Genomic DNA, 12,635 nt, shown 5'->3' with positions numbered 1-12,635 from the left:
AGACTTCGGCAAGATGGTCCTAAACGACATCGCTTGGAAGGAACCTGCAGATGACTCATCTTGGGCGATAAGGCAATACGGTGCCGTCAATCATCGAGGATCAGACATCAAGACAGCGAGAGCCGAGGAATAAGCTGACTATTCGTGCCATTTCTCGCTCCCCGTACTGACGGGCAGAGACGGCTTCTGACGCACTCTTGGGTAATATGTCAGATTTTAGGAGTTATGGGCCAGGTGGCATTTGGGGCAAGCTGCACTACGGATACAACCAAGGCAAATTACTTCAAATAAGGAGCTCCATGGCTTCAGGGTTCCCCGAGTGCGAAACAGGCCGATAGCTGTTACTTTAACCTGACACCTCCAAGATTTCTCGCCGCCACCATAGCCACTCCTGAAGACAGAGCTCGCGATGCTGGTCTCCCAAAGGTCTTGTATGTCTGCATGCTCCGGACAGGCACAAATTCACTCGCGGCGGCCCTTAGGGAACTAGGCTTCAAATATGTTTTTTACGACCTCGATTCCCGTGAAAAGCCTAGCCACTGTCTGTGTTTTGAGAGGGCCTTAATAGCCACTTGGCCGGAAGTCAACGCTGAGGGCCTTTCGCTCGAGAGGACCGGGACGAGTTCTTTGATGTGTACAGTGCAGTGACTGATCTGTCCTGCTTCTGGGCGGCGGAGCTCATCGAAATTTATCCGGATGTCAAGGTCGTTCCCAAGAACCGCAACTTTGACAAGTGGTTCAGGAGCTTCGACAGCCAAGTTCTCCATTCCATGGGTCGGCCTTTTCCTGAAAGGGGTGGGCCTGATCGTTGGGTACCGGGCAGGATTCGCGACGCAGAAGACAACCAGCGGCTTCTTCGGTTGCACACGTACGCTTGAAGAGCCTCGATGAAGAGTTCCGTCGGAGGGCGACCGAGGCCTTCAGCTACCACAGCGAGCGAGTCAAAGCTCATGTGGCTGCGTTGAGGCTTCTCATCTATGGCATCTGCAGGGATGGATAGCAACCGCTCTACAAGTTTCTCGGCAAGGAGGTGCCTGAAGGAAAGGAGGTTTCACACACCAACGATGAGGGCGACATTACTTCTAGCTGCGCTTAACATGTCTCGACAACCTCAATTTGACTGTTAGGCTATTGGATGAGTAATCGTAGACCGCTATATTTTGTATTTGATGCGCTTAAGAGGGTTGCAGTTACAGAGTTAGGTAAATAGTCCTTCCGATAGGGGGTTGGGCACTTCAGACGGGTGCTGAAAGACTCGAGTTATTTGACTTAACTGCGAGTATCTAATCACCCCTATTGGTGTTAGCTGCTATCTCCCCCTTACCTCGCTGCTTAACTTGTGAATCTCCTTCTCTATTTTGCTTTTTCTACAACAAATCTGAGTATCTATAGACATCTTCAATTATTGTTACTGCCGTAGTTATCTAGCCATAATATCCAACACCATTGGGTGAATCGGAACCACCAGCAAAGGACGATAATTATATTCTACATGTTTCGAGCCGACCAGGATGTCTAATGCCTACTTTCACAAAGTTTTCAAGCTGCGAAAAATCTAAATTTCCGCCGTTGAACCGGCGGCAAGTTGCGACGATCGTGGGAATCTTTCACCTTTCGGCAGAGTTAGCTCTCCACCGGAGTTTGTCCCACAGCTCCCACCGGACCCCGGTGGAGAGGAGTTCGTGACCGGGACAAGCATTTGCACGCGGCCGGCAATATGCACTAGAGAATGGTTGAAACATTCAATAACGAATCACCGAAGATAATTGAGGTCGGATGGATTCTGTAAAGTCAACTTTTAAGTACATGTATCTTTCTCCTCCGTGCTTGGAAGGATACTCGTCTTTCGACTGCCACTTCTTCCTGTCCAGTCCCCCTCGGCATTATTATCGCGGAAACCACTGCACCATTAACTATCAATTTTTTAAATTCTTCTTAGTCATTCTATCTCCAAGATGATTCAACAAGAGGACCACCGTCTCATCTACCGCTATGATGGCGAGCAGGTGTGGATTGAGCCATGGGGCCCGGATGCCTTTCGAATCCGGGCAACAAAGGCCCATATGATGCCCTCCGAGGCATGGGCTCTCGAAGGGAAACCTCCAAGCATTTCATCCGCCCCTCAATTATCTATCGCTGATGATGGCTCGGCCATGATTACGAATGGCAATGCTAAAGCATGCATTACGAAACACGGCAAGATCACTGTGATCAACTCTCGCGGTAAGGTTGTCCTCGAAGAGTACGCCAGAAATAGACGCGATCTCCTGGATGCGAAGTGTAGTGCCATAGAAGTTGAAGCCCGCGAGTTCAAGCCTCTCAGTGGCGGCGCCTACCATCTTACCATGCGCTTCGAGAGTCTAGACGCAGACGAACGGATTTTCGGCATGGGGCAATACCAATTGCCGCACTTGGATTTGAAAGGTCTTGACCTCGAACTTGCACACCGCAACTCGCAAGCCAGCGTGCCCTTCGCCCTCTCATCTCTGGGATATGGCATACTGTGGAATAACCCAGCTATCGGTCGCGTTGTGTTCGGCAAGAACACAACATCCTTCGAGGCCTACGCAACAAAGGTTCTTGATTATTGGGTGGTCGTCGCTGACACACCGGCTCAGATTGTGGAGCGATATGCCGGTGTAACTGGCAAAGCGCCTATGATGCCGGAACACGGACTTGGCTTTTGGCAATGCAAGCTTCGATATGAAACTCAGGACCAGTTGCTGGAGGTTGTCGAAGAGTATTACCGCCGAGAGCTGCCGCTTGACCTGATTGTTGTGGATTTCTTCCACTGGCCAATGCAGGGAGAGTGGAAATTTGACCCTGTCTACTGGCCTGACCCAGGTAAGTCGGCACTTCTGTCTGGGGTGTTTCTGTTGATTACGCTGCCTGGTCTCATCAGTTCCATCACGACTAATAAGAGAGCAGACGCCATGGTCAAACGACTCAATGCTTTAGGGGTAGAGTTGATGGTGTCTATCTGGCCAACCGTTGACCGGAGATCATCCAACTTTCAAGAAATGCTGGAGAAAGGATTTCTAGTACGAACTGAAAGAGGAGTCAGAACGAACTTCGAATTTGAGGGTCAGACAGTTTACTATGACCCCACGAATCCCGATGCACGTCGATACGTCTGGAACAAAGCAAAGGAGAACTATTACACCAAGGGCATTAAAACATTCTGGCTGGACCAAGCTGAGCCTGAATACTCGGTCTATGACTTTGACAATTATCGTTACTTTCTAGGACCAAACCTGGAAGTTGGTAACATCTACCCTCGCGATTACGCCCGCACGTTTTTCGATGGTATGAAGGAGTCCGGCCAAGAGAACCCCGTCAATCTTCTCAGATGTGCCTGGGCTGGCAGTCAAAAGTATGGCGCTCTTGTCTGGAGCGGCGACATAGCGTCGTCCTGGTTAAGCTTCCGCAACCAACTAGCCGCAGGACTCAATATGGGAATTGCTGGCTTGCCATGGTGGACGACCGACATTGGCGGATTTCACGGTGGTATCCCCGAAGATGAATCATTCCGCGAGCTTTTTGTCAGATGGTTTCAATGGGGTGCTTTCTGTCCTGTCATGCGATTGCACGGCGACCGGGAGCCCAAGAGTGGCAGCCTGTCGTCTAGCAGCGGAGCGCCCAATGAAGTCTGGTCCTATGGACCGGCTGTCTATGATATTTGTCGCAAATATCTGCTCATCCGTGAACGACTGAGGAGTTATACCCGACGGCTGATGTCTGAGGCTCACAAGAAGGGCTCTCCGGTCATTCGGCCCCTATTCTACGAATTTCCCAATGATTCGCAATGCTGGAAGCTTGGGGCGACTCAGTACATGTACGGAGACGCGTATCTATGCTGCCCGGTTGTCGCAAAAGGCGTCAGAAAGATGGACGTCTATCTCCCGGTCTTGGAGTTTGGTGAACAATGGACTTCTTTCACTGACGTCGAGTCTGAAATACGAACTTGGGAGGGCGGCTCGACTGTTGAGGTCGACTGTCCCCTGGAGTTGATGCCGGTCTTTGTAAGGAAGTGTAGAGCGCAAGTGACATTGGAGAGGTGATCCAAGATTCTAATTCCTGTAGTGATAATTAGAGCGCAGGTAAGGCTTTTCGTTTATATTCGATTGTTTTGTTGTCATACGTCTCTTCCTATATTATCCCTCACGAAACAAACGGTCTATTTTCCACATGACATTCTAGTTTTCCATCAGCGCCAATGCTAGGACAATTGCGTATTAGTTTACACTATTCATTACCCTGAACTGTTTTAGTTGTTACCGCACGCGACGCCTTACATCCTTGCACGTTGCATTACCCCGCTTGCGTCCATGTATATTACCCCGACCTCCTGCAGCAATCGAACTGTAATTTTGACCGAACGTACCCTCACAAATGCCTGACATGGTGTATATCACGGACCATTCGCCTGAATCTCTTTTCATGCTGGATTCGGAGTCCTCGTCAGCTCAGCCAAGTCGAATGTCACACCGCAGCAGACAAAGAAAATGCTAATAAGCCGCATGGTAGTAAAGCGGCCGACTTTGTTGAAAACAAGACATGGACTTCAAATGCGACTATTGCGGTAGCAGCTTTAGACGACAGGAACATCTGATAAGACACAAGCGTTCGCATACCAGGGAAAGGCCCTTCAGCTGTACCAAATGTGGTAAAAGCTTTTCTCGACTGTTCGTCCTATCCAATAAATTGGCCCAAGCTACTTCTGACATACATTAGGGATGTTCTTACGCGTCACACCGCCTCCCATAGTCAAGACAAAGAACAATCACGTCGACATGGAACATCGGCAAGAGCTTGTAGTCAATGCGCATCGAGCCGAACCCGGTGCTCAAGGGACCAGCCGTGTCAACGTTGCACCAGCCGAGGGCTGAATTGCAGTTATCCCGGACGACGACGACGACGACGACAGGGACGTTCAAATGGGTCGTCGCCTGAGACCCCTGAGGATGCTGATGGAAACACTGGACAGCACGATCGTACTACTCCCGTGCCGGTCAATGGTGATGTGGAAATCTCTGAAGTTCCAGCTGACTGCGACATCAACGCGCACCCGGCCCGCGGGAGCCGTGAGAATGATACGCCTCTGATACTCCCTGATGGCAATGCAAGCGCCAACGGGCGAGCGGCTGTGCAATCCCGTTCCATTAGATGGGAAGCTATGACTGCCAACGACGGCGGTCAATACGATACGCAGGATGCCAGTATCTCTTGCGATGCAGAGATTCTTGGTAACTTCGTTAATAGCGACTTCTTTGCGGATCAGTCTATTGGAGTTTCCGGGATCAACTGGCTTTCTCCCGAGTACTATACCAGCTTTGACTGGGTACAGCCCACAGCTGCTGACGGAACGGTCATTGCTAGTCATGACCGCCTTCATCAGACAACAGCTGGAATCCAGTTTGTACAGGGCCCATGGTTCAACCTTACGGAAGAGCCTCTGCCTGAGGTTCAAGAACCACCGGCGCCATCCAGCCATGAGATATACAATCCAAGTCAGACGATTGAAGCTAGGCATAGAAGAAGCTCCAATGGATCGGTCGTGTCCTCATCAACCACAGGAACCTATTACGTCGATGGAGCGCCCACTAGAGCCCCTTTCAAAGGTGGTCCAGGCCCGATATATGGCGAAGCAGAAATCGAATGTCCGGGGGTTCCAAACGTCGTTCAAGCAGATGGTTATTGCGAGGACACAAACGGTCTGACACCACTTCTCTTATCGGCCCAAGCTTACGAAAATCTAATCAACAAGTTCAAACATGAAGTCTGTTTCAAAGGACATGCGTTCAACCCAAGACAATATCCTTGTTTGTCGCACATCAGAGCCTACTTCAGGCTTTACTTTGATCGATTTCACCCCGCATACCCTTTCTTAAGAAAGTCGACATCCATATACGAATCGGAGTCTAGTTGGCTTGTTCTTCTGGCCATATGCGCTGTTGGATCGAGATACGCATCAGGGGTCAACAATCAAAGCCTCGGAGATACATTATATCTCTTCCTTGAAAAGGCTGTCTCTCATCATATCCTTGAACACACCCGCTCAAGACCCCCCGCATGCTGGGGCATTTTCTGCGAGGCTAGACCAGATGATAACCAGACTTTGAGAGCTGCTCAAGCCACAATCCTTTACCTTGTGTGCCGACCGCAAGATTCGAAGAAAGACCCTCGCATATTGGATGTGACGGCGCGTCAATTCCTTGTGGCTTGTTGCCGCGAGCTCAACCTGCTGAACATATCAGCTGCAGCGCCAGCAAACATGGGCTCTGCTACGAAAGAGGCTGTATTAAAAGCCTGGACTCAAAGGCAATCTCATATCCGAACCGGTATGATGATATGGGTAAGCGATTCCATTATGTGCTTCGCTGTCTATAATATCACTTCGACAAGAACTGACGAGTTTGAAATTCTGTAGACACTTGACTATATCCTGGCTTTGCAGTTCAACCAAGAACCTCTACTGAATTTGGGCGACATTAAAGGCGTTTTGCCTTGCCCTGGGCCGCTGTGGGAGAAACCCGATTTGGACAAAATCTCCCGAGATGCCTCCAAAACAGGTACATGCCTTTCTAACCTGAAAACCCAACCTCGAACCATCGACTGACCATGACATCATATCAAGTCCGATTGCATGACGCGCTGAGCATGTTGTATACGGAAAAGAAGTTGCCCCCAAACATCGGTGACTTTGGGACAATTGTCCTAACTTACGCCATTTACCAACGGACGAAGGCTGCCACCTACCAATACCAATCAAAGCTTTCTTCCTGGACGCCAACAGCGGAGGTTGCCAAGCATTCTGAGGAGGACCTAATAGAAGAAGCATGGCCGCCATCGCTCCCAATTCTTTCAAGATGGAGAAACAGCGCATGTGACTGCTTAGACCTGCTTCATTGGAACGCTAACGCTATAATTGCCAAAGCCGGAGGCTGGGAGCATCCAGCATTGCTACACCTACATCTCTCGCGACTTATTCTTCTGACACCAATAAACCACATGAGGACGCTTGCAGTTGCAGCCTCGTTGGGTACCTACGGTCGATCAGTTGACAAGTCGAAGGTTGAAACAGCGAGAACGAACATCGCCAAATGGGCGGTAAACGATCAGTACAAAGCTAGGCTGTCAATTATTCACGCCGGGGCGCTTTTTTGGCACATTCGCCGCTACAGCATCAAAGATGTTTTGGAACCCTTCGCCATCTTCACCTCCACTCTGGTCATCTGGTCCTACAGTACCATGATGCTCTTTCTCAACCAACACAATGCTACTATACCACCAACGTCGGGACCTTTACGACCAGAGCTTTCCCGGGACGGTGTCATGGAATCACAGGCGAGTCCTAACGACACAAGTGGAGCGGAAAACGACTTGGAAGAACCAGAGCCGAAATTCCTACACCTGGACAGGCCATGCGATGATGAGATGGTGCAGACATATGTGAAGCTAGGACACCGTATGGCGGGGCACGTTGCAAAAGTTGGCGATATTTGCCAACAAGGTGCACCCAAGAAGATTTTACAAGAGGGAATCCGGATGCTGAACGGCAATTTTGGACAGGAGTCTAATCTTCCGATCGAGCACACGGGGGGGGAAGTTTCGTTGAAGCAGCAGGGGACCTGGGGAGTTGAACAGCCCTTCGCAGAATTGCTAGCATCCCTTATTCAGTCTTGTTCTGACTGACTGAAACCAATGATTCACTCCTCGGCAGAGATTCGCAGGTTTATCCGTCATTCTCGTACGGCGTGACCTTGAATGCCCGACAAATTGACATCTCCACCGGAGAGACACACAATAAGGGGGGCTGCTTGGGGAGGGAACATGAATCCACTTACAAAACATCCCACATGCCCCCGGTGGCACGACACCACTCCGGTGGGGGTGGACCTCAGCACCGACAGAGCTGCAAGTCGGGTAAACATATTCCGCAGTAGCAAACCTAACCATAGTTTAGCTTCATTCCGTATGTGACTTACCCCAGATTCTATCCAGGATGTGTGCGGGGAATTCAACCACACCCCTGGGTGCAAGAGCGAGACCGGCAAATTTCTCTTCACCTTTACCTGTTCAGTATATATGACAGAAGTGTCCACAGAGTGTGTAACACTGCTCGCTGATCTCGTACGGAGCATCTCGTCCTTTTCGGGCTCCGCGTCTTGCATCCGGTCCATCACCAACTGAGACCTTGCGTTATTCCATCCACACTGCTTGTCTCAAACCCCACACGCAATGGCACCCAAACATGATGATGATGCGATCGATATCGTTGAGCATGAACCTCATGCCAATGAGTACGAGATCAAGGACTTAGCCTTGGCCAAAAAAGCCGCCGAGGACGAGCACAGCCTTGGCTTCCTAGAAGCCATCCGCCTGTTTCCAAAGGCTGCGCTATGGTCCGTCCTTGTTTCCGCCTCGATTATCATGGAGGGATACGACATTGTTCTCATCTCATCTTTCTTCGCTCAACCTGCTTTCAGAGAGCATTATGGGGAATACATTCCAAGTAAAGGCTCTTACGAAATCACCGCCGCCTGGCAGAACGGACTCAGCAACGCCGTGAGTGTTGGAACTATCATCGGGGCCTTCGCCAACGGCTACTTCACTCACCGTTTCGGATACCGAATGGTTCTGTTGGTGTCGCTGGCTTCCATTTGCTGCTTCATCTTCATCTCGTTCTTCGCGCCAAACCTTCCAGTTCTTCTGTTTTCGGAGTTTCTCTGTGGAATTCCTCTGGGAGTTTATGCAACGATGGCGCCGGCTTACGCATCAGAGGTTTGCCCTCTTGCTCTACGCGGCTATCTGACAGTCTACGTTAATCTCTGCTGGGCTCTCGGTCAGCTAATCTCAGCCGGCGTTCAAGCTGGGTTTTCGGAGAAAGTCGGCCAATGGTCTTATCGAATACCGTTTGCTATCCAATGGGTGTGGCCGCTTCCTCTCTTCGCTATCCTGTGGTTCGCACCAGAGTCGCCGTGGTACTTTGTCCGCCTAGGCAAGTATGACCAAGCCGAAAAGTCGATTCTCCGCCTCAGTTCACCTTCACAGCGCAGCCAGGTGGAACAGAGAGTCGCTATGATGATCCACACAAATGAGATCGAGGCCCAGATGGATGAAGGCACATCCTACATGGACTGCTTCCGGGGTGTCAATCTGCGCAGAACTGAGATCGCGTGCCTAACTTTCGCTGCTCAGCCCTTTTGCGGCTCGGCAATGGGAGGTACGCCAACCTACTTCTTTGTTCAGGCCGGGCTGCCCACCTCAATCTCATTTGAATTGTCCGTTGGGGGGCTCGGGGTCGCCTCAGTTGGCACGATCCTGGCTTGGGGCCTTCTCCACTTGTTCGGACGCCGTACTCTGTACCTCTGGGGTCTTGGCCTTTTGACCCTCATACTTGTCGTGGTCGGTTCAATAAGTGCCGGCGCCCCCAACTCTGACGCCGCAAACTATGGCCAAGCTGGCATGATGCTTGGCTGGCTAGCTGTCTACTACCTTACTGTTGGCCCGATCTGCTACGCCATCATTTCCGAAGTCTCATCTACGCGCCTCCGCAATAAGAGCGTGTGTCTGAGCCGAATCACCTACTACGTTGCTCAGATCATCTGCAACGTCATTAATCCTTATATGGTAAGTATTTAACCATATCACGGTCATTAAACACAGTATTAAAAAGTTGAAATGCTAAACCTGGACCTACTAGCTGAATCCGACGGCGGGAGGCTGGAAAGGAAAGACTGCATTCTTTTGGGGCGGGTGTGCGTTTGTCTTCTTCGTCTGGACATACTTCCGATTGCCTGAAACCAAGGGTAAGACTTTTGAAGAGCTTGACATCCTGTTTGCTAGGGGCGTTAAGGCATCGGACTTTGCTTCATACAAGGTCGATGCATATGCAGGCGGAGAGGAGGCTTTGACTAAACAAGATTGAATTGAGATTTTCAGCTCATAATCTTTCGTTGATGTGGAGGAATGGACAATATGATCGATTCCTTCACTCGGTAGAACCTGAGTTTGCCTACTATATATGATAGCCACCTATACAGCATTTTCTTCAAATGACACCAGCAACGGATCTGTGTCTCCTTGAAGTTTCTGGAAACTTTATACTGTCCTACTGGTGGTCCAAATGGCGTCAGTCGTAATTCTGTCTATTACCTGCCTACATCCTTTCTAAGTGCCTGAGTTTCGGTTTTTCTCGTCATCGTCTAGCAGAAAGGAGATGTTATCAAACACGCATATTTTCCGTCTTTCGATATATCAATCTTTGCAAATGCAACTAGTCACTTCTGCCGTAAAGCAGACCCTCGGAGTGAAGTCCACTGGTTCCCTGCCACACAGTGAAAGGGGAAATCAGCTACGTTTTCCCGGCGGGGGTGGAGGTCGTCACCTCGGCAATGAATGCAATGGGGCAATCATACCCCGTAGCAACATAGAGCAGCATTGCGGGGTCTTTGCGGGGAAGGGGACGTAGAGTTGCAATGGGAATGGGGTCAACATTAATAGAACTCGGTTATTGCCAAAGCTCGATGCTCCGATGGGGAACCTTGAGTCCAGTGATAAGTCAAAAGGGAGAACGCCAATTCTTGGCATGGAATATGATATATTTTCTATATAAGTCAGACACGATAATGTCTGAAAACATTTTGAGCATCTTCCTTTGATGCATGCGCACCGCCGATCCCATCATGAAGCTCAACAACATCCTTTCGGCTGTCTTCGTGGCCCTGGCCATTGATCAAAGCGCTGCCTTGGTCGCCCCCCGTGCATCATTAGGCGCTGCGACTGTTGACCTCAGCACCTCGACAGGAGAGGCTCGGTTTCTTGGGTCGGGATTCATATATGGATTTCCTGACAACGGCACAAACACAGACAGCTCCATTCCCGACTACTTCGCTACCGACATCAAGTTCAATGCTTGCCGTGCCGGCGGTGCCCAAACGCCATGGCCAGGATGGGCCGGTGGTGGGTACGACGGCTATATCGGACGTTTTAACTCTACGCTGTCCAATTACAGAACCACTCGCAAGTATGGAGCAGATTTCATTCTTCTCCCTCATGACCTATGGGGGTCCGATGGGTCCTTGGGAGGAGGTGGGTTGTATCCAGGAGATAATGGCGATTGGTCTCAGATGGAGGCTTTCCTCGCGCAAGTTATCAAGGACCTTAAAGACAACGACATGCTTGAGGGGCTGGTCTTCGACATTTGGAACGAGCCAGATATTGATACCTTCTGGGCACGCTCTTGGGATCAGTACCTAGAGTACTACGTTCGAGCTCACAGAATCATAAGGTCAGCACTGCTCACTCCGGCAACGTAGTCCGCGACTAATACATCATAGAGCCAAACTTCCTGACACCCTGATTAGCGGACCATCCAGTGCAAACGTACCTGATCTTCAGAGTCCTACCTGGACTTCTTGGCTGGCCGCCATATCAGCAAACGATACAATTCCCGACATATACTCTTGGCACCAGATTGGAGACACGGGACGTGAGCTCGACAGGGTCATTCCTGATTTCAATACACTTCTCAGCCAACACAACCTTCCACAGAGAGCTATAGACATAAACGAGTATGCAGCGCACGAAAGGCAGAACCCTGCCAACTCAGCCTTCTATCTGGCTCAGCTTGAACGCCACAACCTACGCGGCTTGAGGGCCAACTGGGGCAGTGGAGCGGGTCTACATGATTTAATGGCCGACCTTGTTTTCAAAGATACCGACGGTAGCTATAAACCCAACGGCGATTGGCAGACGTACAAGTACTACGCCGGGATGACAGGCGATCGTGTTGCCACGAATGCATCGCCGGACCTCAAATTCGATGTCTTCGGGACCATTTCTGGGAACAACGTCAAAGTTCTTGCAGGAACTCAGTCCCTCCAGGCCCCGTATGAAATCAGCGTCTCGGGTTTGGGTCGTATTGGACTGCCTGCCGATGGGAGTGTTTTAATTCGCACTCTTCGTTTCGACTTTGATGGCCGCTCAGGCTTGATCGAAGGCCCTGTTGATCTTGGCACGGCTGAGTACACATACACGTCTGATACGGTCAGTCCGGTTCTTTTCACGTCAGGTATATTTGGCTAATCTATCAATCTAATTTAGCTCAATATTCTCGTTGAAACTCCGACGAACTCAACTGCATTTGCTTTCGAATTCTCTGGCGGCCAGTGAATTAGAATGGAGTCGAAAATGTAGGATCTAGTACAGTGCTATCTGCAGCATGGCTTGACATATTGTGGGACCAGGAGGGGTAAATACGCCGGGCTACAGAGAGAACGGTGATCCAAGCTGGCCGTAGGACAAGAAAACATAAACAAAAAGCAGTTGAAATTAGCCCTCCTAAACGCGCTAGTTGGATGCGCAAAAGCTGGACACGTAGTCAGCTAGCGCTGCTTTTTGTATAGCTTACCAACGAGCATCCGCTAGGAAGAAACCTATGCGGTTCGCGGATATAAAATACGCAATTTGTTCAAGATTAGTGTTCGCGGAAGATCGTGAACTATCTTACATGCTCGCATCAGAAAAGAACACAAGCAGCTTCGCAAAAAAAGCTCATGGTTCAGTCGGTGAAGTTAGTCTTGGCATAAGATGCCGTCACTGTATGTGGCGTGGGTGGGATGTATTTAATT

General features: G+C 50.1%; 4 protein-coding genes across 4 annotated transcripts; all 4 read left to right on the top strand.

The window, feature by feature from the left end:
• Nucleotides 1-1,955: 1,955 nt before the first annotated feature.
• On the top strand, nt 1,956-4,116 carry LY79DRAFT_641905 (glycosyl hydrolases family 31-domain-containing protein; the record flags this gene model as incomplete). Its single annotated transcript, XM_060562360.1, has 2 exons — nt 1,956-2,844; nt 2,926-4,116. 2 exons carry the CDS (start codon nt 1,956-1,958, stop codon nt 4,059-4,061), a joined length of 2,025 nt encoding a protein of 674 aa, XP_060408807.1. The 3' UTR covers nt 4,062-4,116.
• Nucleotides 4,117-4,385: 269 nt separating this feature from the next.
• LY79DRAFT_641903 (uncharacterized protein) lies at nt 4,386-7,730 on the top strand. Its single transcript, XM_060562359.1, has 4 exons — nt 4,386-4,685; nt 4,735-6,355; nt 6,431-6,572; nt 6,638-7,730. Exons 1-4 carry the CDS (start codon nt 4,558-4,560, stop codon nt 7,693-7,695), a joined length of 2,949 nt encoding a protein of 982 aa, XP_060408806.1. The 5' UTR covers nt 4,386-4,557; the 3' UTR covers nt 7,696-7,730.
• Nucleotides 7,731-8,241: 511 nt separating this feature from the next.
• Nucleotides 8,242-10,075, top strand: LY79DRAFT_641899 (maltose permease MAL31; the record flags this gene model as incomplete). Its single annotated transcript, XM_060562358.1, has 2 exons — nt 8,242-9,633; nt 9,707-10,075. The coding sequence occupies 2 exons, from the start codon at nt 8,242-8,244 to the stop codon at nt 9,929-9,931; spliced, it is 1,617 nt and encodes a 538-aa protein (XP_060408805.1). The 3' UTR covers nt 9,932-10,075.
• A 613-nt stretch (nt 10,076-10,688) lies between these two features.
• On the top strand, nt 10,689-12,177 carry LY79DRAFT_526367 (glycoside hydrolase superfamily; the record flags this gene model as incomplete). The annotated part of the gene is made up of 3 exons (XM_060555831.1): nt 10,689-11,293; nt 11,343-12,051; nt 12,109-12,177. 3 exons carry the CDS (start codon nt 10,689-10,691, stop codon nt 12,175-12,177), a joined length of 1,383 nt encoding a protein of 460 aa, XP_060408804.1.
• Nucleotides 12,178-12,635: the final 458 nt, after the last annotated feature.

The sequence above is a fragment of the Colletotrichum navitas genome, assembly GCF_030913465.1.
Source record: "Colletotrichum navitas strain CBS 125086 chromosome Unknown LY79scaffold_98, whole genome shotgun sequence".
Lineage (NCBI taxonomy): Eukaryota > Fungi > Ascomycota > Sordariomycetes > Glomerellales > Glomerellaceae > Colletotrichum > Colletotrichum navitas.
The sequence above is the reverse complement of the archived record's forward strand: the minus strand, read 5'-3'. Positions and strand labels throughout refer to the sequence as shown.